The sequence below is a fragment of the Salvelinus fontinalis genome, chromosome 6 (assembly GCF_029448725.1).
Source record: "Salvelinus fontinalis isolate EN_2023a chromosome 6, ASM2944872v1, whole genome shotgun sequence".
Taxonomy (NCBI): Eukaryota; Metazoa; Chordata; class Actinopteri; order Salmoniformes; family Salmonidae; genus Salvelinus; species Salvelinus fontinalis.
This window is the reverse complement of record NC_074670.1, coordinates 71,013,044-71,034,393: the sequence shown is the minus strand read 5'-3', so window position 1 is coordinate 71,034,393 and position 21,350 is coordinate 71,013,044. Positions and strand designations below refer to the sequence as shown.

The 21,350-nt window shown below is 56.3% G+C and overlaps 1 protein-coding gene across 1 annotated transcript in view; it reads right to left on the bottom strand.

The window, feature by feature from the left end:
- The window catches only part of LOC129858659 (mucin-1-like), a 90,584-nt gene extending 71,163 nt beyond the window's left edge, over positions 1-19,421 (bottom strand). The window contains exons 1-4 of the mRNA XM_055927958.1: positions 19,169-19,421; positions 13,379-13,759; positions 10,197-10,363; positions 5,226-5,816 (exon numbers count right to left, since the gene is read on the bottom strand). Of these exons, the coding sequence (XP_055783933.1) occupies positions 5,226-5,816; positions 10,197-10,363; positions 13,379-13,759; positions 19,169-19,421 (1,392 nt within the window). The remainder of the gene's footprint in view (positions 1-5,225; positions 5,817-10,196; positions 10,364-13,378; positions 13,760-19,168) is intronic.
- Positions 19,422-21,350: the final 1,929 nt, after the last annotated feature.

Genomic DNA, 21,350 nt, shown 5'->3' with positions numbered 1-21,350 from the left:
TAGCTGGGGTAGAGGATGGAGCTGGGGTAGAGGATGGAGCTGGGGCTGAGGATGGATCTGGGGTAGAGGATGGAGCTGGGGTGAGGATGGAGTTGGGGCTGAGGATGGAGCTGGGGTAGAGGATGGAGCTGGGGTAAAGGATGGAGCTGGGGTAGAGGATTGAGCTGGGGTAGAGGATGGAGCTGGGGTAGAGGATGGAGCTGGGGCTGAGGATGGAGCTGGGGTAGAGGATGGAGTTGGGGTAGAGGATGGAGCTGGGGTAGAGGATGGAGCTGGGGTAGAGGATGAAGCTGTGGCTGAGGATGGAGCTGGGCCAGAGGATGGATCTGGGGTAGAGGATGGAGCTGGGGCAGAGGATGGAGCTGGGACAGAGGATGGAGCCTGGGTAGAGGATGGAGCTGTGGCTGAGGATGGAGCTGGGGTAGAGGATGGAGCTGGGGCAGAGGATGGAGCTGGGGCTGAGGATGGAGCTGGGATAGACGATGGAGCTGGGCTGACGATGGAGCTGGGGTACAGGATGGAGCTGGGTCAGAGGATGGAGCTGGGGTAGAGAATGGAGCTGGGCTGAGGATGGAGCTGAGGTAGAGGATGGAGCTGAAGCTGAGGATGGAGTTGGGCTGAGGATGGAGCTGGAGCTGAGGATGGAGCTGGGGTAGAGGATGGAGCTGGGGTAGAGGATGGAGCTGGGGCTGAGGATGGAGCTGGGTTAGAGGATGGAGCTGGGCTGAGGATGGAGCTAGGGCAGAGGATGGAGCTGGGGCAGAGGATGGAGCTGGGGTAGAGGATGGAGCTGGGGTAGAGGATGGAGCTGGGGTAGAGGATGGAGCTGGGGTAGAGGATGGAGCTTGGGTAGAGGATATAGCTGGGGTAGAGGATAGAGCTGGGGTAGAGGATGGAGCTTGGGTAGAGGATGGAGCTGGGGTAGAGGATGGAGCTGGGGTAGAGGATGGAGCTGGGGTAAAGGATGGAGCTGGGGTAGAGGATTTAGCTGGGGTAGAGGATGGAGCTGGGGTAGAGGATGGAGCTGGGGCTGAGGATGGAGCTGGGGCAGAAGATGGAGCTGGGGCTGAGGATGGATCTGGGGTAGAGGATGGAGCTGGGCTGAGGATGGAGCTGGGGATGAGGATGGAGCTGGGGTAGAGGATGGAGCTGGGGTAGAGGATGGAGCTGGGGTAGAGGATGGAGCTGTGGCTGAGGATGGAGCTGGGGTAGAGGATGGAGCTTTGGTAGCGGATGGAGCTGGGGTAGAGGATGGAGCTGGGGCAGAGGATGGAGCTGGGGTAGAGGATGGAGCTGGGGCAGAGGATGGTACTGGGACAGAGGATGGAGCTGAGGTAGAGGATGGAGCTGGGGTAGAGGATGGAGCTGGGGCTGAGGTATAGAGCTGGGGTTGAGGATGGAGCTGGGGAAGAGGATGGAGCTGGGTTAGTGTATGGAACTGGGGTAGAGGATGGAGCTGGGGCTGAGGATGGATCTGGGGTAGAGGATGGAGCTGGGCTGAGGATGGAGTTGGGGCTGAGGATTGAGCTGGGGTAGAGGATGAAGCTGGGGCAGAGGATGAAGCTGGGGTAGAGGATGGAGCTGGGCTGAGGATGGAGCTGGGGTAGAGGATGGAGCTGGGCTGAGGATGGAGCTGGGGTAGAGGATGTAGCTGAGGCTGATGATGGAGCACGGGCTGAGGATGGAGCTGGAGCTGAGGATGGAGCTTGGGTAGAGGATGGAGCTTGAGTAGAGGATGGAGCTGGGGTAGAGGATGGAGCTTGGGTAGAGGATGGAGCTGGGGTAGAGGATGGAGCTGGGGTAGAGGATGGAGCTGGGGTAAAGGATGGAGCTGGGGTAGAGGATTTAGCTGGGGTAGAGGATGGAGCTGGGGTAGTGGATGGAGCTGGGGCTGAGGATGGAGGTGGCGCAGAGGATGGAGCTGGGGTAGAGGATGGAGCTGTGGCTGAGGATGGAGCTGTGGCTGAGGATGGAGCTGGGCCAGAGGATGGATCTTGGGTAGAGGATGGAGCTGGGGCAGAGGATGGAGCTGAGACAGAGGATGGAGCTGGGACAGAGGATGGAGCTGGGACAGAGGATGGAGCTGGGGCAGAGGATGGAGCTGGGGCTGAGGATGGAGCTGGGCCAGAGGATGGATCTGGGGTAGAGGATGGAGCTGGGGCAGAGGATGGAGCTGAGACAGAGGATGGAGCTGAGACAGAGGATGGAGCTGGGACAGAGGATGGAGCTGGGACAGAGGATGGAGCTGGGGCAGAGGATGGAGCTGGGGCTGAGGATGGAGCTGGGCCAGAGGATGGATCTGGGGTAGAGGATGGAGCTGGGGCAGAGGATGGAGCTGGGGCAGAGGATGGAGCTGGGGCTGAGGATGGAGCTGGGGTAGACGATGGAGCTGGGCTGAGGATGGAGCTGGGGTACAGGATGGAGCTGGGTCAGAGGATGGAGCTGAGGTAGAGAATGGAGCTGGGCTGAGGATGGAGCTGGGGTAGAGGATGGAGCTGAAGCTGAGGATGGAGCTGGGGCTGAGGATGGAGCTGGAGCTGAGGATGGAGCTGGGGTAGAGGATGGAACTGGGGTAGAGGATGGAGCTGGGGCTGAGGATGGAGCTGGATTAGAGGATGGAGCTGGGCTGAGGATGGAGCTGGGCTGAGGATGGAGCTGGGGCTGAGGATGGAGCTGTTGAAGAGGATGGAGCTGGGGTAGAGGATGGAACTGGGGTAGAGGATGGAGCTGGGGTAGAGGATGGAGCTGGGGAAGAGGATGGAGCTGGGGTAGAGGATATAGCTGGGGTAGAGGATATAGCTGGGGTAGAGGATGGAGCTGGGGTAGAGGATGGAGCTGGGGAAGATGATGGAGCTGGGGTAGAGGATGGAGCTGGGGTAGAGGAGGGAGCTGGGGTAGAGGATGGAGCTGGGGTAGAGGATGGAGCTGGGCTGAGGATGGAGCTGGGGCAGAGGATGGAGCTGGGGCAGAGGATGGAGCTGGGGTAGAGGATGGAGCTGGGGTAGAGGATGGAGCTTGGGTAGAGGATGGAGCTTGGGTAGAGGATATAGCTGGGGTAGAGGATAGAGCTGGGGTAGATGAGCTTGGGTAGAGGATGGAGCTTGGGTAGAGGATATAGCTGGGGTAGAGGATAGAGCTGGGGGAGAGGATGGAGCTTGGGTAGAGGATGGAGCTGGGGTAGAGGATTGAGCTGGGGTAGAGGATGGAGCTGGGGTAAAGGATGGAGCTGGGGTAGAGGATTTAGCTGGGGTAGAGGATGGAGCTGGGGTAGAGGAAGGAGCTGCGGCTGAGGATGGAGCTGGGGCAGAGGATGGAGCTGGGGTAGAGAATGGAGCTGTTGCTGAGGATGGAGTTGTGGCTAAGGATGGAGCTGGGCCAGAGGATGGATCTGGGGTAGAGGATGGAGCTGGGGCAGAGGATGGAGCTGGGACAGAGGATGGACCTGGGGTAGAGGATGGAGCTGAGACAGAGGATGGAGCTGGGACAGAGGATGGAGCTGGGACAGAGGATGGAGCTGGGGCAGAGGATGGAGCTGGGGCTGAGGATGGAGCTGGGCCAGAGGATGGATCTGGGGTAGAGGATGGAGCTGGGGCAGAGGATGGAGCTGAGACAGAGGATGGAGCTGAGACAGAGGATGGAGCTGGGACAGAGGATGGAGCTGGGACAGAGGATGGAGCTGGGGCAGAGGATGGAGCTGGGGCTGAGGATGGAGCTGGGCCAGAGGATGGATCTGGGGTAGAGGATGGAGCTGGGGCAGAGGATGGAGCTGGGGCAGAGGATGGAGCTGGGGCTGAGGATGGAGCTGGGGTAGACGATGGAGCTGGGCTGAGGATGGAGCTGGGGTACAGGATGGAGCTGGGTCAGAGGATGGAGCTGAGGTAGAGAATGGAGCTGGGCTGAGGATGGAGCTGGGGTAGAGGATGGAGCTGAAGCTGAGGATGGAGCTGGGGCTGAGGATGGAGCTGGAGCTGAGGATGGAGCTGGGGTAGAGGATGGAACTGGGGTAGAGGATGGAGCTGGGGCTGAGGATGGAGCTGGATTAGAGGATGGAGCTGGGCTGAGGATGGAGCTGGGCTGAGGATGGAGCTGGGGCTGAGGATGGAGCTGTTGAAGAGGATGGAGCTGGGGTAGAGGATGGAACTGGGGTAGAGGATGGAGCTGGGGTAGAGGATGGAGCTGGGGAAGAGGATGGAGCTGGGGTAGAGGATATAGCTGGGGTAGAGGATATAGCTGGGGTAGAGGATGGAGCTGGGGTAGAGGATGGAGCTGGGGTAGAGGAGGGAGCTGGGGTAGAGGATGGAGCTGGGGTAGAGGATGGAGCTGGGGCAGAGGATGGAGCTGGGGCAGAGGATGGAGCTGGGGTAGAGGATGGAGCTGGGGTAGAGGATGGAGCTTGGGTAGAGGATGGAGCTTGGGTAGAGGATATAGCTGGGGTAGAGGATAGAGCTGGGGTAGATGAGCTTGGGTAGAGGATGGAGCTTGGGTAGAGGATATAGCTGGGGTAGAGGATAGAGCTGGGGGAGAGGATGGAGCTTGGGTAGAGGATGGAGCTGGGGTAGAGGATTGAGCTGGGGTAGAGGATGGAGCTGGGGTAAAGGATGGAGCTGGGGTAGAGGATTTAGCTGGGGTAGAGGATGGAGCTGGGGTAGAGGAAGGAGCTGCGGCTGAGGATGGAGCTGGGGCAGAGGATGGAGCTGGGGTAGAGAATGGAGCTGTTGCTGAGGATGGAGTTGTGGCTAAGGATGGAGCTGGGCCAGAGGATGGATCTGGGGTAGAGGATGGAGCTGGGGCAGAGGATGGAGCTGGGACAGAGGATGGACCTGGGGTAGAGGATGGAGCTGGGGTAGAGGATGGAGCTGGGGAAGAGGATGGAGCTGGGGGTGAGGATGGAGCTGGGGTAGAGGATGGAGCTGGGCTGAGGATGGAGCTGGGGCAGAGGATGGAGCTGGGGTAGAGGATGGAGCTGGGGCAGAGGATGGAGCTGGGGTAGAGGATGGAGCTGGGGTAGAGGATGGACCTGGGGTAGAGGATGGAGCTGGGCTGAGGATGGAGCTGGGGTAGAGGATGGAGCTGAGGCTGAGGATGGAGCTGGAGCTGAGGATGGAGCTGGGGTAGAGGATGGAGCTGGGGTACAGGATGGAGCTGGGGCTGAGGATGGAGCTGGGTTAGAGGATGGAGCTGGGCTGAGGATGGAGCTGGGCTGAGGATGGAACTGGGGCTGAGGATGGAGCTGGGGATGAGGATGGAGCTGGGGTAGAGGATGGAGCTGGGGTAGAGGATATAGCTGGGGTAGAGGATAGAGCTGGGGTAGAGGATGGAGCTGGGGTAGAGGATGGAGCTGGGGTAGAGGATGGAGCTGGGGTAGAGGATGGAGCTGGGGAAGAGGATGGATCTGGAGTAGAGGATAGAGCTGGGGTAGAGGATGGAGCTGGGGTAGAGGATGGTGCTGGGGTAGAGGATGGAGCTGGGGTAGAGGATGGAGCTGGGGTAGAGGATGGAGCTGGGGTAGAGGATGGAGCTGGGGTACAGGATGGAGCTGGGGTAGAGGATGGAGCTGGGGAAGAGGATGGAGCTGGGGTAGAGGATATAGCTGGGGTAGAGGATAGAGCTGGGGTAGAGGATGGAGCTGGGGTAGAGGATGGAGCTGGGGTAGAGGATGTAGCTGGGGTAGAGGATGGAGTTGGGGTAGAGGATGGAGCTGGGGTCGAGGATGGAGCTGGGGAAGAGGATGGAGCTGGGGTAGAGGATGGAGCTGGGGTAGAGGATGGAGCTGGGGTAGAGGATGGAGCTGGGGTAGAGGATGGAGCTGGGGTAGAGGATGGAGCTGGGGTAGAGGATGAAACTGGGGAAGAGGATGGAGCTGGGGTAGAGGATGTAGCTGGGTTAGAGGATGGAGCTGGGGTAAATGATGGAGCTGGGGCTGAGGATGGATCTGGGGTAGAGGATGGAGCTGGGGTAGAGGATGGAGCTGGGCTGAGGATGGAGCTGGGGTAGAGGATGGAGCTGAGGCTGAGGATGGAGCTGGAGCTGAGGATGGAGCTGGGGTAGAGGATGGAGCTGGGGTAGAGGATGGAGCTGGGGCTGAGGATGGAGCTGGGGTAGAGGATGGAGCTGGGCTGAGGATGGAGCTGGGCTGAGGATGGAGCTGGGGCTGAGGATGGAGCTGGGGAAGAGGATGGAGCTGGGGTAGAGGATGGAACTGGGGTAGAGGATGGAGCTGGGGTAGAGGATGGAGCTGGGGTAGAGGATGTAGCTGGGGTAGAGGATGGAGCTGGGGTAAAGGATGGAGCTGGGGCTGAGGATGGAACTGGGGTAGAGGATGGAGCTGGGGTAGAGGATATAGCTGGGGTAGAGGATAGAGCTGGGGTAGAGGATGGAGCTGGGGTAGAGGATATAGCTGGGGTAGAGGATAGAGCTGGGGTAGAGGATGGAGCTGGGGTAGAGGATGGAGCTGGGGTAGAGGATGTAGCTGGGGTAGAGGATGGAGCTGGGGTAGAGGATGGAGCTGGGGTAAAGGATGGAGCTGGGGTAGAGGATGGAGCTGGGGCTGAGGATGGAACTGGGGTAGAGGATGGAGCTGGGGTAGAGGATGGAGCTGGAGCTGAGGATGGAGCTGGGGTATAGGATGTAGCTGGGGTAGAGGATGGAGCTGTGGCTGAGGATGGAGCTGGGGTAGAGGATGGAGCTGGGACTGAGGATGGAGCTGGGGTAGAGGATGGAGCTGGGCTGAGGATGGAGCTGGGGTAGAGGATGGAGCTGGGATAGAGGATGGAGCTGTGGCTGAGGATAGAGCTGGGGTAGAGGATGGAGCTGGGGTAGAGGATAGAGCTGGGGTAGAGGATGGAGCTGGGGCTGAGGATGGAGCTGTGGTAGAGGATGGAGCTGGGCTGAGAATGGAGCTGGGGCTGATGATGGAGCTGTGGAAGAGGATGGAGCTGGGGTAGAGGATGGAACTGGGGTAGAGGATGGAGCTGGGGTAGAGGATGGAGCTGGGAAGAGGATGGAGCTGGGTTAGAGGATATAGCTGGGGTAGAGGATGGAGCTGGGGTAGAGGATGGAGCTGGGGAGATGATGGAGCTGGGGTAGAGGATGGAGCTGGGGTAGAGGATGGAGCTGGGGTAGAGGATGGAGCTGGGGAAGAGGATGGAGCTGGGGTAGAGGATGGAGCTGGGGGAGAGGATGGAGCTGGGGTAGAGGATGGAGCTGGGGTAGATGAGCTTGGGTAGAGGATGGAGCTTGGGTAGAGGATGGAGCTGGGGTAGAGGATGGAGCTGTGGTAAAGGATGGAGCTGGGGTAGAGGATTTAGCTGGGGTAGAGGATGGAGCTGGGGTAGAGGATGGAGCTGGGGCTGAGGATGGAGCTGGGGCAGAGGATGGAGCTGGGGTAGAGGATGGAGCTGTGGCTGAGGATGGAGCTGTGGCTGAGGATGGAGCTGGGCCAGAGGATGGATCTGGGGTAGAGGATGGAGCTGGGGCAGAGGATGGAGCTGGGACAGAGGTTGGAGCTGGGGTAGAGGATGGAGCTGGGATAGAGGATGGAGCTGGGGCAGAGGATGGAGCTGGGGCTGAGGATGGAGCTGGGGTAGAGGATGGAGCTGGGCTGAGGATGGAGCTGGGGTAGAGGATGGAGCTGGGGCAGAGGATGGAGCTGGGGCAGAGGATGTAGCTGGGGTAGAGGATGGAGCTGGGGTAGAGGATGGAGCTGGGGCTGAGGATGGATCTGGGGTAGAGGATGGAGCTGGGATGAGGATGGAGTTGGGGCTGAGGATGGAGCTGGGGTAGAGGATGGAGCTGGGGTAAAGGATGGAGCTGGGGTAGAGGATTGAGCTGGGGTAGAGGATGGAGCTGGGGTAGAGGATGGAGCTGGGGCTGAGGATGGAGCTGGGGTAGAGGATGGAGTTGGGGTAGAGGATGGAGCTGGGGTAGAGGATGGAGCTGGGGTAGAGGATGAGGCTGTGGCTGAGGATGGAGCTGGGCCAGAGGATGGATCTGGGGTAGAGGATGGAGCTGGGGCAGAGGATGGAGCTGGGACAGAGGATGGAGCCTGGGTAGAGGATGGAGCTGTGGCTGAGGATGGAGCTGGGGTAGAGGATGGAGCTGGGACAGAGGATGGAGCTGGGGCTGAGGATGGAGCTGGGATAGACGATGGAGCTGGGCTGACGATGGAGCTGGGGTACAGGATGGAGCTGGGTCAGAGGATGGAGCTGGGGTAGAGAATGGAGCTGGGCTGAGGATGGAGCTGAGGTAGAGGATGGAGCTGAAGCTGAGGTTGGAGTTGGGCTGAGGATGGAGCTGGAGCTGAGGATGGAGCTGGGGTAGAGGATGGAGCTGGGCTGAGGATGGAGCTAGGGCAGAGGATGGAGCTGGGGCAGAGGATGGAGCTGGGGTAGAGGATGGAGCTGGGGTAGAGGATGGAGCTGGGGCTGAGGATGGAGCTTGGGTAGAGGATATAGCTGGGGTAGAGGATAGAGCTGGGGTAGAGGATGGAGCTTGGGTAGAGGATGGAGCTGGGGTAGAGGATGGAGCTGGGGTAGAGGATGGAGCTGGGGTAAAGGATGGAGCTGGGGTAGAGGATTTAGCTGGGGTAGAGGATGGAGCTGGGGTAGAGGATGGAGCTGGGGCTGAGGATGGAGCTGGGGCAGAAGATGGAGCTGGGGCTGAGGATGGATCTGGGGTAGAGGATGGAGCTGGGCTGAGGATGGAGCTGGGGATGAGGATGGAGCTGGGGTAGAGGATGGAGCTGGGGTAGAGGATGGAGCTGGGGTAGAGGATGGAGCTGTGGCTGAGGATGGAGCTGGGGTAGAGGATGGAGCTGGGGTAGCGGATGGAGCTGGGGTAGAGGATGGAGCTGGGGCAGAGGATGGAGCTGGGGTAGAGGATGGAGCTGGGGCAGAGGATGGTACTGGGACAGAGGATGGAGCTGGGGTAGAGGATGGAGCTGGGGTAGAGGATGGAGCTGGGGCTGAGGTATAGAGCTGGGGTTGAGGATGGAGCTGGGGAAGAGGATGGAGCTGGGTTAGTGTATGGAACTGGGGTAGAGGATGGAGCTGGGGCTGAGGATGGATCTGGGGTAGAGGATGGAGCTGGGCTGAGGATGGAGTTGGGGCTGAGGATTGAGCTGGGGTAGAGGATGAAGCTGGGGCAGAGGATGAAGCTGGGGTAGAGGATGGAGCTGGGCTGAGGATGGAGCTGGGGTAGAGGATGGAGCTGGGCTGAGGATGGAGCTGGGGTTGAGGATGGAGCTGAGGCTGATGATGGAGCACGGTCTGAGGATGGAGCTGGAGCTGAGGATGGAGCTTGGGTAGAGGATGGAGCTTGAGTAGAGGATGGAGCTGGGGTAGAGGATGGAGCTTGGGTAGAGGATGGAGCTGGGGTAGAGGATGGAGCTGGGGTAGAGGATGGAGCTGGGGTAAAGGATGGAGCTGGGGTAGAGGATTTAGCTGGGGTAGAGGATGGAGCTGGGGTAGTGGATGGAGCTGGGGCTGAGGATGGAGGTGGCGCAGAGGATGGAGCTGGGGTAGAGGATGGAGCTGTGGCTGAGGATGGAGCTGTGGCTGAGGATGGAGCTGGGCCAGAGGATGGATCTGGGGTAGAGGATGGAGCTGGGGCAGAGGATGGAGCTGAGACAGAGGATGGAGCTGGGACAGAGGATGGAGCTGGGACAGAGGATGGAGCTGGGGCAGAGGATGGAGCTGGGGCTGAGGATGGAGCTGGGCCAGAGGATGGATCTGGGGTAGAGGATGGAGCTGGGGCAGAGGATGGAGCTGAGACAGAGGATGGAGCTGGGACAGAGGATGGAGCTGGAACAGAGGATGGAGCTGGGGCAGAGGATGGAGCTGGGGCTGAGGATGGAGCTGGGGTAGACGATGGAGCTGGGCTGAGGATGCAGCTGGGGTACAGGATGGAGCTGGGTCAGAGGATGGAGCTGAGGTAGAGAATGGAGCTGGGCTGAGGATGGAGCTGGGGTAGAGGATGGAGCTGAAGCTGAGGATGGAGCTGGGGCTGAGGATGGAGCTGGAGCTGAGGATGGAGCTGGGGTAGAGGATGGAACTGGGGTAGAGGATGGAGCTGGGGCTGAGGATGGAGCTGGATTAGAGGATGGAGCTGGGCTGAGGATGGAGCTGGGCTGAGGATGGAGCTGGGGCTGAGGATGGAGCTGTTGAAGAGGATGGAGCTGGGGTAGAGGATGGAACTGGGGTAGAGGATGGAGCTGGGGTAGAGGATGGAGCTGGGGAAGAGGATGGAGCTGGGGTAGAGGATATAGCTGGGGTAGAGGATATAGCTGGGGTAGAGGATGGAGCTGGGGTAGAGGATGGAGCTGGGGAAGATGATGGAGCTGGGGTAGAGGATGGAGCTGGGGTAGAGGAGGGAGCTGGGGTAGAGGATGGAGCTGGGGTAGAGGATGGAGCTGGGCTGAGGATGGAGCTGGGGCAGAGGATGGAGCTGGGGCAGAGGATGGAGCTGGGGTAGAGGATGGAGCTGGGGTAGAGGATGGAGCTTGGGTAGAGGATGGAGCTTGGGTAGAGGATATAGCTGGGGTAGAGGATAGAGCTGGGGTAGATGAGCTTGGGTAGAGGATGGAGCTTGGGTAGAGGATATAGCTGGGGTAGAGGATAGAGCTGGGGGAGAGGATGGAGCTTGGGTAGAGGATGGAGCTGGGGTAGAGGATGGAGCACGGGCTGAGGATGGAGCTGGAGCTGAGGATGGAGCTGGGGTAGAGGATTTAGCTGGGGTAGAGGATGGAGCTGGGGTAGAGGAAGGAGCTGGGGTAAAGGATGGAGCTGGGGTAGAGGATGGAGCTGGGGTAGAGGATGGAGCTGGGGTAAAGGATGGAGCTGGGGTAGAGGATTTAGCTGGGGTAGAGGATGGAGCTGGGGTAGTGGATGGAGCTGGGGCTGAGGATGGAGGTGGCGCAGAGGATGGAGCTGGGCTGAGGATGGAGCTGGGGTAGAGGATGGAGCTGGGCTGAGGATGGAGCTGGGGTAGAGGATGGAGCTGAGGCTGAGGATGGAGCACGGGCTGAGGATAGAGCTGGAGCTGAGGATGGAGCTTGGGTAGAGGATGGAGCTGGGGTAGAGGATAGAGCTGGGGTAGAGGATGGAGCTTGGGTAGAGGATGGAGCTTAAATAGAGGATAGAGCTGGGGTAGAGGATGGAGCTGGGGTAGAGGATGGAGCTGGGGTAGAGGATGGAGCTGGGGTAGAGGATGGAGCTGGGGTAGAGGATGGAGCTGTGGTAAAGGATGGAGCTGGGGTAGAGGATTTAGCTGGGGTAGAGGATGGAGCTGGGGTAGAGGATGGAGCTGGGGCTGAGGATGGAGCTGGGGCAGAGGATGGAGCTGGGGTAGAGGATGGAGCTGTGGCTGAGGATGGAGCTGGGGTAGAGGATGGAGCTGGGGTAGAGGATGGAGCTGGGGTAGAGGATGGAGCTGTGGTAAAGGATGGAGCTGGGGTAGAGGATTTAGCTGGGGTAGAGGATGGAGCTGGGGTAGAGGATGGAGCTGGGGCTGAGGATGGAGCTGGGGCAGAGGATGGAGCTGGGGTAGAGGATGGAGCTGTGGCTGAGGATGGAGCTGTGGCTGAGGATGGAGCTGGGCCAGAGGATGGATCTGGGGTAGAGGATGGAGCTGGGGCAGAGGATGGAGCTGGGACAGAGGTTGGAGCTGGGGTAGAGGATGGAGCTGGGATAGAGGATGGAGCTGGGGCAGAGGATGGAGCTGGGGCTGAGGATGGAGCTGGGGTAGAGGATGGAGCTGGGCTGAGGATGGAGCTGGGGTAGAGGATGGAGCTGGGGCAGAGGATGGAGCTGGGGCAGAGGATGTAGCTGGGGTAGAGGATGGAGCTGGGGTAGAGGATGGAGCTGGGGCTGAGGATGGAGCTGGGGTAGAGGATGGAGTTGGGGTAGAGGATGGAGCTGGGGTAGAGGATGGAGCTGGGGTAGAGGATGAGGCTGTGGCTGAGGATGGAGCTGGGCCAGAGGATGGATCTGGGGTAGAGGATGGAGCTGGGGCAGAGGATGGAGCTGGGACAGAGGATGGAGCCTGGGTAGAGGATGGAGCTGTGGCTGAGGATGGAGCTGGGGTAGAGGATGGAGCTGGGGCAGAGGATGGAGCTGGGGCTGAGGATGGAGCTGGGATAGACGATGGAGCTGGGCTGACGATGGAGCTGGGGTACAGGATGGAGCTGGGTCAGAGGATGGAGCTGGGGTAGAGAATGGAGCTGGGCTGAGGATGGAGCTGAGGTAGAGGATGGAGCTGAAGCTGAGGATGGAGTTGGGCTGAGGATGGAGCTGGAGCTGAGGATGGAGCTGGGGTAGAGGATGGAGCTGGGGTAGAGGATGGAGCTGGGGCTGAGGATGGAGCTGGGTTAGAGGATGGAGCTGGGCTGAGGATGGAGCTAGGGCAGAGGATGGAGCTGGGGCAGAGGATGGAGCTGGGGTAGAGGATGGAGCTGGGGTAGAGGATGGAGCTGGGGTAGAGGATGGAGCTGGGGTAGAGGATGGAGCTTGGGTAGAGGATATAGCTGGGGTAGAGGATAGAGCTGGGGTAGAGGATGGAGCTTGGGTAGAGGATGGAGCTGGGGTAGAGGATGGAGCTGGGGTAGAGGATGGAGCTGGGGTAAAGGATGGAGCTGGGGTAGAGGATTTAGCTGGGGTAGAGGATGGAGCTGGGGTAGAGGATGGAGCTGGGGCTGAGGATGGAGCTGGGGCAGAAGATGGAGCTGGGGCTGAGGATGGATCTGGGGTAGAGGATGGAGCTGGGCTGAGGATGGAGCTGGGGATGAGGATGGAGCTGGGGTAGAGGATGGAGCTGGGGTAGAGGATGGAGCTGGGGTAGAGGATGGAGCTGTGGCTGAGGATGGAGCTGGGGTAGAGGATGGAGCTGGGGTAGAGGATGGAGCTGGGGTAGAGGATGGAGCTGGGGCAGAGGATGGAGCTGGGGTAGAGGATGGAGCTGGGGCAGAGGATGGTACTGGGACAGAGGATGGAGCTGAGGTAGAGGATGGAGCTGGGGTAGAGGATGGAGCTGGGGCTGAGGTATAGAGCTGGGGTTGAGGATGGAGCTGGGGAAGAGGATGGAGCTGGGTTAGTGTATGGAACTGGGGTAGAGGATGGAGCTGGGGCTGAGGATGGATCTGGGGTAGAGGATGGAGCTGGGCTGAGGATGGAGTTGGGGCTGAGGATTGAGCTGGGGTAGAGGATGAAGCTGGGGCAGAGGATGAAGCTGGGGTAGAGGATGGAGCTGGGCTGAGGATGGAGCTAGGGTAGAGGATGGAGCTGGGCTGAGGATGGAGCTGGGGTAGAGGATGTAGCTGAGGCTGATGATGGAGCACGGGCTGAGGATGGAGCTGGAGCTGAGGATGGAGCTTGGGTAGAGGATGGAGCTTGAGTAGAGGATGGAGCTGGGGTAGAGGATGGAGCTTGGGTAGAGGATGGAGCTGGGGTAGAGGATGGAGCTGAGGTAGAGGATGGAGCTGGGGTAGAGGATGGAGCTGGGGTAGAGGATGGAGCTGGGGTAAAGGATGGAGCTGGGGTAGAGGATTTAGCTGAGGTAGAGGATGGAGCTTGGGTAGAGGATGGAGCTGGGGTAGAGGATGGAGCTGGGGTAGAGGATGGAGCTGGGGTAAAGGATGGAGCTGGGGTAGAGGATTTAGCTGGGGTAGAGGATGGAGCTGGGGTAGAGGATGGAGCTGGGGCTGAGGATGGAGCTGGGGCAGAAGATGGAGCTGGGTCTGAGGATGGATCTGGGGTAGAGGATGGAGCTGGGCTGAGGATGGAGCTGGGGATGAGGATGGAGCTGGGGTAGAGGATGGAGCTGGGGTAGAGGATGGAGCTGGGGTAGAGGATGGAGCTGTGGCTGAGGATGGAGCTGGGGTAGAGGATGGAGCTGGGGTAGAGGATGGAGCTGGGGTAGAGGATGGAGCTGGGGCAGAGGATGGAGCTGGGGTAGAGGATGGAGCTGGGGCAGAGGATGGTACTGGGACAGAGGATGGAGCTGAGGTAGAGGATGGAGCTGGGGTAGAGGATGGAGCTGGGGCTGAGGTATAGAGCTGGGGTTGAGGATGGAGCTGGGGAAGAGGATGGAGCTGGGTTAGTGTATGGAACTGGGGTAGAGGATGGAGCTGGGGCTGAGGATGGATCTGGGGTAGAGGATGGAGCTGGGCTGAGGATGGAGTTGGGGCTGAGGATTGAGCTGGGGTAGAGGATGAAGCTGGGGCAGAGGATGAAGCTGGGGTAGAGGATGGAGCTGGGCTGAGGATGGAGCTAGGGTAGAGGATGGAGCTGGGCTGAGGATGGAGCTGGGGTAGAGGATGTAGCTGAGGCTGATGATGGAGCACGGGCTGAGGATGGAGCTGGAGCTGAGGATGGAGCTTGGGTAGAGGATGGAGCTTGAGTAGAGGATGGAGCTGGGGTAGAGGATGGAGCTTGGGTAGAGGATGGAGCTGGGGTAGAGGATGGAGCTGAGGTAGAGGATGGAGCTGGGGTAGAGGATGGAGCTGGGGTAGAGGATGGAGCTGGGGTAGAGGATGGAGCTTGGGTAGAGGATGGAGCTGGGGTAGAGGATGGAGCTGAGGTAGAGGATGGAGCTGGGGTAGAGGATGGAGCTGGGGTAGAGGATGGAGCTGGGGTAAAGGATGGAGCTGGGGTAGAGGATAGAGCTGGGGTAGAGGATGGAGCTTGGGTAGAGGATGGAGCTGGGGTAGAGGATGGAGCTGGGGTAGAGGATGGAGCTGGGGTAAAGGATGGAGCTGGGGTAGAGGATTTAGCTGGGGTAGAGGATGGAGCTGGGGTAGAGGATGGAGCTGGGGCTGAGGATGGAGCTGGGGCAGAAGATGGAGCTGGGGCTGAGGATGGATCTGGGGTAGAGGATGGAGCTGGGCTGAGGATGGAGCTGGGGATGAGGATGGAGCTGGGGTAGAGGATGGAGCTGGGGTAGAGGATGGAGCTGGGGTAGAGGATGGAGCTGTGGCTGAGGATGGAGCTGGGGTAGAGGATGGAGCTGGGGTAGAGGATGGAGCTGGGGTAGAGGATGGAGCTGGGGCAGAGGATGGAGCTGGGGTAGAGGATGGAGCTGGGGCAGAGGATGGTACTGGGACAGAGGATGGAGCTGAGGTAGAGGATGGAGCTGGGGTAGAGGATGGAGCTGGGGCTGAGGTATAGAGCTGGGGTTGAGGATGGAGCTGGGGAAGAGGATGGAGCTGGGTTAGTGTATGGAACTGGGGTAGAGGATGGAGCTGGGGCTGAGGATGGATCTGGGGTAGAGGATGGAGCTGGGCTGAGGATGGAGTTGGGGCTGAGGATTGAGCTGGGGTAGAGGATGAAGCTGGGGCAGAGGATGAAGCTGGGGTAGAGGATGGAGCTGGGCTGAGGATGGAGCTAGGGTAGAGGATGGAGCTGGGCTGAGGATGGAGCTGGGGTAGAGGATGTAGCTGAGGCTGATGATGGAGCACGGGCTGAGGATGGAGCTGGAGCTGAGGATGGAGCTTGGGTAGAGGATGGAGCTTGAGTAGAGGATGGAGCTGGGGTAGAGGATGGAGCTTGGGTAGAGGATGGAGCTGGGGTAGAGGATGGAGCTGAGGTAGAGGATGGAGCTGGGGTAAAGGATGGAGCTGGGGTAGAGGATTTAGCTGGGGTAGAGGATGGAGCTGGGGTAGTGGATGGAGCTGGGGCTGAGGATGGAGGTGGCGCAGAGGATGGAGCTGGGGTAGAGGATGGAGCTGTGGCTGAGGATGGAGCTGTGGCTGAGGATGGAGCTGGGCCAGAGGATGGATCTGGGGTAGAGGATGGAGCTGGGGCAGAGGATGGAGCTGAGACAGAGGATGGAGCTGGGACAGAGGATGGAGCTGGGACAGAGGATGGAGCTGGGGCAGAGGATGGAGCTGGGGCTGAGGATGGAGCTGGGCCAGAGGATGGATCTGGGGTAGAGGATGGAGCTGGGGCAGAGGATGGAGCTGAGACAGAGGATGGAGCTGAGACAGAGGATGGAGCTGGGACAGAGGATGGAGCTGGGACAGAGGATGGAGCTGGGGCAGAGGATGGAGCTGGGGCTGAGGATGGAGCTGGGCCAGAGGATGGATCTGGGGTAGAGGATGGAGCTGGGGCAGAGGATGGAGCTGGGACAGAGGATGGACCTGGGGTAGAGGATGTAGCTGGGGTAGAGGATGGAGCTGGGGTAGAGGATGGAGCTGGGGTAAAGGATGGAGCTGGGGTAGAGGATGGAGCTGGGGCTGAGGATGGAACAGGGGTAGAGGATGGAGCTGGGGTAGAGGATGGAGCTGGAGCTGAGGATGGAGCTGGGGTATAGGATGTAGCTGGGGTAGAGGATGGAGCTGTGGCTGAGGATGGAGCTGGGGTAGAGGATGGAGCTGGGACTGAGGATGGAGCTGGGGTAGAGGATGGAGCTGGGCTGAGGATGGAGCTGGGGCTGAGGATGGAGCTGGGGTAGAGGATGGAGCTGTGGCTGAGGATGGAGCTGGGGTAGAGGATGGAGCTGGGGTAGAGGATAGAGCTGGGGTAGAGGATGGAGCTGGGGCTGAGGATGGAGCTGTGGTAGAGGATGGAGCTGGGCTGAGAATTGAGCTGGGGCTGATGATGGAGCTGGGGTAGAGGATGGAGCTGGGACTGAGGATGGAGCTGGGGTAGAGGATGGAGCTGGGCTGAGGATAGAGCTTGGGCTGAGGTAGATACACACAGACACGTACGGAACTCACACAGGTACGCACACACACACACACGCTAAACAGGAGTAAGGGGAGTAGCAGCTGCTGAGATTGTTTTGTTATATATGCATTATAAATATGAATAAAAGTCCCTTGACGAGCCACGGTTCTGCTATGCTCCTGTAATCTCTCACAAAAGAAAGCCAAGGCTCCTAACCATGACAGAGAGACGAGGAAATGGAGAGAGAGGGAGAGAGAGAGGGAGGGAGGGAGCGAGAAGGGGTGAGAGAGAGATGGGGAGAGAGAGAGAGAGGGAGAAGGGGAGAGAGAGAGAGGGAGAGAGGGAGGGAAAAACGTGGCCTTTGCGATTTATCATTCTGAAAATGTCTGAGAAGTGGAGAAGGTCTGTAATCCATCAAGATTATTTTATTATTCAATTCTTTAGGATGCTCTGCACTCCCTCCATGTGGTCCTCTGTCCACTTTCATCGGATACATAAGTAGATAACAGACCAAGTTTGTATCCCAAATAGTTGTGGTGTAAACTACTCAAGTAAAAATACTTTAAATCAAATCAAACTTTATTTGTCACATGCGCCGAATACAACAAGTGTAGACTTTACCGTGAAATGCTTACAAGCCCCAACAGTGCAGTTCAAGAAGAGTTAAGAAAATATTTACCAAGAAGACTAAAATAAAAAGTAACACAATAAGAATAACAATAATGAGGTTATATACAGGGGGTACCAGTACCGAGTCATTGTGCAGGTTAGGTGAGGTTGGTGGGGGTGGTGACTATGCATAGATAATTAACAGTAGCAGCAGTGTACAAAAGGGGGGGTCAATGTAACTTTTCCGGTGGCAATTTTATTAATTGTTCAGCAGTCTTATTGGGGGTAGAAGCTGTTGGCGAGCCTCTTCGTCATAGACTTGCTTAAGTTGTTTTTTGGGATATCTGTACTTTACTTTGCTATTTATATTTTTTACTTCACTACATTCCTAAAGAAAATAATAAACACAAATGCTCCATTTGTAAATTCATGTCTGAGTGTTGGAGTCTGTCCCTGACTATCCGTAAATTAAAAAAATATGTACAAATTGGGCCGTCTGGTTTGCATAATTTAAGGAATTTGAAATTATTAATATTTTTACATTTACTTTTGATACTTAAGTATATTTTAGTAATTCCATTTACTTTTGATACTTAAGTATATTTAAATCAAATACTTTTAGACTTTTACTGAATTATTATTTTACTGGGTGACTTTCACTTTTACTTGAGTCATTTTCTATTAAGGTATCTTTACTTTTACTCAAGTTTGACAATTGACTACTTTTTCCACCACTGCCAAATGGCACCTAATTCCCTGTCCCAAAGTAGTGCACTAAATAGGGAATAGGGTGTCAGTTGGGACAACCTGTTTGGCTAAGGCAGGCATTTCTACAGCCACACAGTCAGTGCTGTACACAATGGACAGACAGGTGGGCAGAGAAACCAAACCACATGTTCAGAGAAAATAGTGTGAAAAGATTGGTCTATTTACACACTGACACTGACCAATGGCATGGCAGCATGGTGCTTAGGACTTGTGTTAGGAATAATAGCGCTCCATGGAGATGCAATACAATCTTTCGAGTGTGAGGATCTTGGTCAAGACATTGTGAGTAGATGGTTGTTTTTCATCAGAGTATACATGGAAAGTGTATTGTATTACAAAACAACAGAAACAGAGGGAGAGGGTTCACTGAAGACTGTCACGTCAGGGCCTCTTAGGGGAAATGAAGGCTAACCATGTTCCTAAAGTCTCATGGACAGATGCACAAAACATAACTGATATTGTAGCGTCTATAAACAGACTGTGGGATGCGAAGACTAATGAGGAACTTTGTTCCCATGCACAGATTTGTCATCACTGATAATTTGGACAAATCACGATTTTTCAGATGTTCGCAACTTTTGAATTTTGGAGGGGGGGAGGGACGTTTGGCCCATGGAATTCCTTGTAACTTGCTAACAGAGGAGGTGGAGCGCTGTGTCTGATCCACATTCTAGTATCTTTTCAAACAAGTCTGCCCCCAGGACTTAATTGACCCTGTCCCAAGGTTACTCTCTGGCCCACCACTGGCCCACAACAAGAGCCAAAGTCAGCCTCCATTTGAGCCACAAACATAGCCCTCTCACTGGGGGACAGAGCCCCAGACATAGCCCTCTCACTCGGGGTCAGAGCCCCAGACATAGCCCTCTCACTGGGGGTCAGAGCCCCAGATATAGCCCTCTAACTGGGAGTCAGAGTCCCAGACATAGCACTCTAACTGGGAGTCAGAGTCCCAGACATAGTACTCTAACTGGGAGTCAGAGTCCCAGACATAGTACTCTAACTGGGAGTCAGAGTCCCAGACATAGCACTCTAACTGGGAGTCAGAGTCCCAGACATAGCCCTCTAACTGGGAGTCAGAGTCCCAGACATAGCACTCTAACTGGGGATCAGAGCCCCAGACATAGCCCTCTCACTGTGGGTCAGAGCCTCAGACATAGCCCTCTCACTGGGGGTCAGAGCCCCAGACATAGCCCTCTCACTGGGGGTCAGAGCCCCAGACATAGCCCTCTCACTGGGGTTCAGAGCCCCAGACATAGCCCTCTCACTGGGGGTCAGAGACCCAGACATAGCCCTCTCACTGGGGGTCAGAGCCCCAGACATAGCACTCTCCCTGGGGGTCAGAGCTCCAGACATAGCACTCTCACTGGGGGTCAGAGTCCCAGACATAGCCGTCTAACTGGAAGTTTCTTTCTACCCTGACCCAACCTGTACCACCACCAACACTACAGACCCCTGACCCACACAGACCCACCATCAACACTACAGACCCCTGTCTCAACCTGACCCACCACCAACCCTACAGACCTACAGATTTACAGTTGAAGTCAGAAGTTTACATACACTTTGGTTGGAATCAATAAAACTTATTTTTCAACCACTCCACAAATTTCTTCTTAACAAACTATTGTTTTGGAAGTCGATTAGGACATCTACTTTGTGCATGATACATTTTCCAACAATTGTTAACAGACAGATTATTTCACTTATAATTCACTGTATCACAATTGCAGTGGGTCAGAAGTTTACATACACTAAGTTGACTGTGCCTTTAAACACCTTGGAAAATTCCAGAAAATTATATCATGGCTTTAGAAGCTTCTGAGAGGCTAATTTACATCATTTTAGTCAATTAGGGGTGTACCTGTGGATGTATTTCAAGGCCTAACTTCAAACTCAGTGCTTCTTTGCTTGACATCATGGGAAAATCTAAATAAATCAGCCAAGACCTCAGAAAAAACATTGTAGACCTTCACAAGTCTGGTTCATCCTTGGGAGCAATTTCCAAACGACTGAAGGTACCACGTTCATCTGTACAAACAGTAGTACTCAATTATAAACACCATGGGACGACACAGCCGTAATACCGCTCAGGAAGGAGCATTCTGTCTCCTAGAGACACGTACTGTCACGTTCTGACCGTAGTTCCTTTTTTAGGTCTTTATTTTAGTTGGTCAGGGCGTGAGTTGGGGTGGGCATTCTATATTGTTTTTCTATGTTTTGGTCTGTGCATTATATTTCTATGTGTTTGGCCTAGTATGGTTCTCAATCAGAGGCAGGTGTCGATCGTTGTCTCTGATTGAGAATCATACTTAGGTAGCCTGTTTTCCCACTATGGGTTGTGTGTAGCTGTTTTCCGTTTCAGTGTTTGCACCATTCGGGACTGTTGCGGTTTTAATTTGGATTCTCTTGTTCTTTTTGTATTTTGTATTCATTCTCATTAAAAGATATTATGGATACCTACCACGCTGCATAATGGTCCGATATTTCCTACTCCTCCTCAGGAGAAGAGGATGAAAGTCATTACACGTACTTTGGTGCGAAAAGTGCAAATCAATCCCAGAACAACAGCAAAGGACCTTGTGAAGATGCTGAAGGAAACAGGTACAAAAGTATCTTAATCCACGTAAAACGAGTCCCATATCGACATAACCTGAAAAGCTGCTCAGCAAGGAAGAAGCCACTGTTCCAAAACTGCCATAAAAAGCCAGACTACGATTTACAACTGCATATAGGGACAAAGATCGTACTTTTGGAGAAATGTCCTCTGGTATGATGAAACAAAAACTGAACTGTTTGGCCATAATAACCTTTGTTATGTTTTGAAGAAAAAGGGGGAGGCTTGCAAGCCGAAGAATACCATCCCAACCGTGAAGCACGGGGGTGGCAGCATCATGTTGTGTGGGTGCTTTGCTGCAGGAGGAACTGGTGCACTTCACAAAATGTATGGCATCATGAGGAAGGAAAATTATGTGGATATATTGAAGCAACATCTCAAGACATCAGTCAGGAAGTTAAAGCTTGGTCGCAAATGGGTTTTCCAAATGAACAATGACCCTTAGAATACTTAAGCAAAATGGCTTAAGGACAACAAAGTCAAGGTATTGGAGTGGCCATCACAAAGCCCTGACCTCAATCCTATAGAAAATGTGTGGGAAGTACTGAAAAATCGTGTGCGAGCAAGGAGGCCTACAAACCTGACTCAATTACACCAGCTGTCAGGAGGAATGGGCCAAAATTCACCCAACTTATTGTGGGAAGCTTGTGGAAATCTACCCGAAACTTTTGACCTAAGTTAAACAATACATACACTCAATT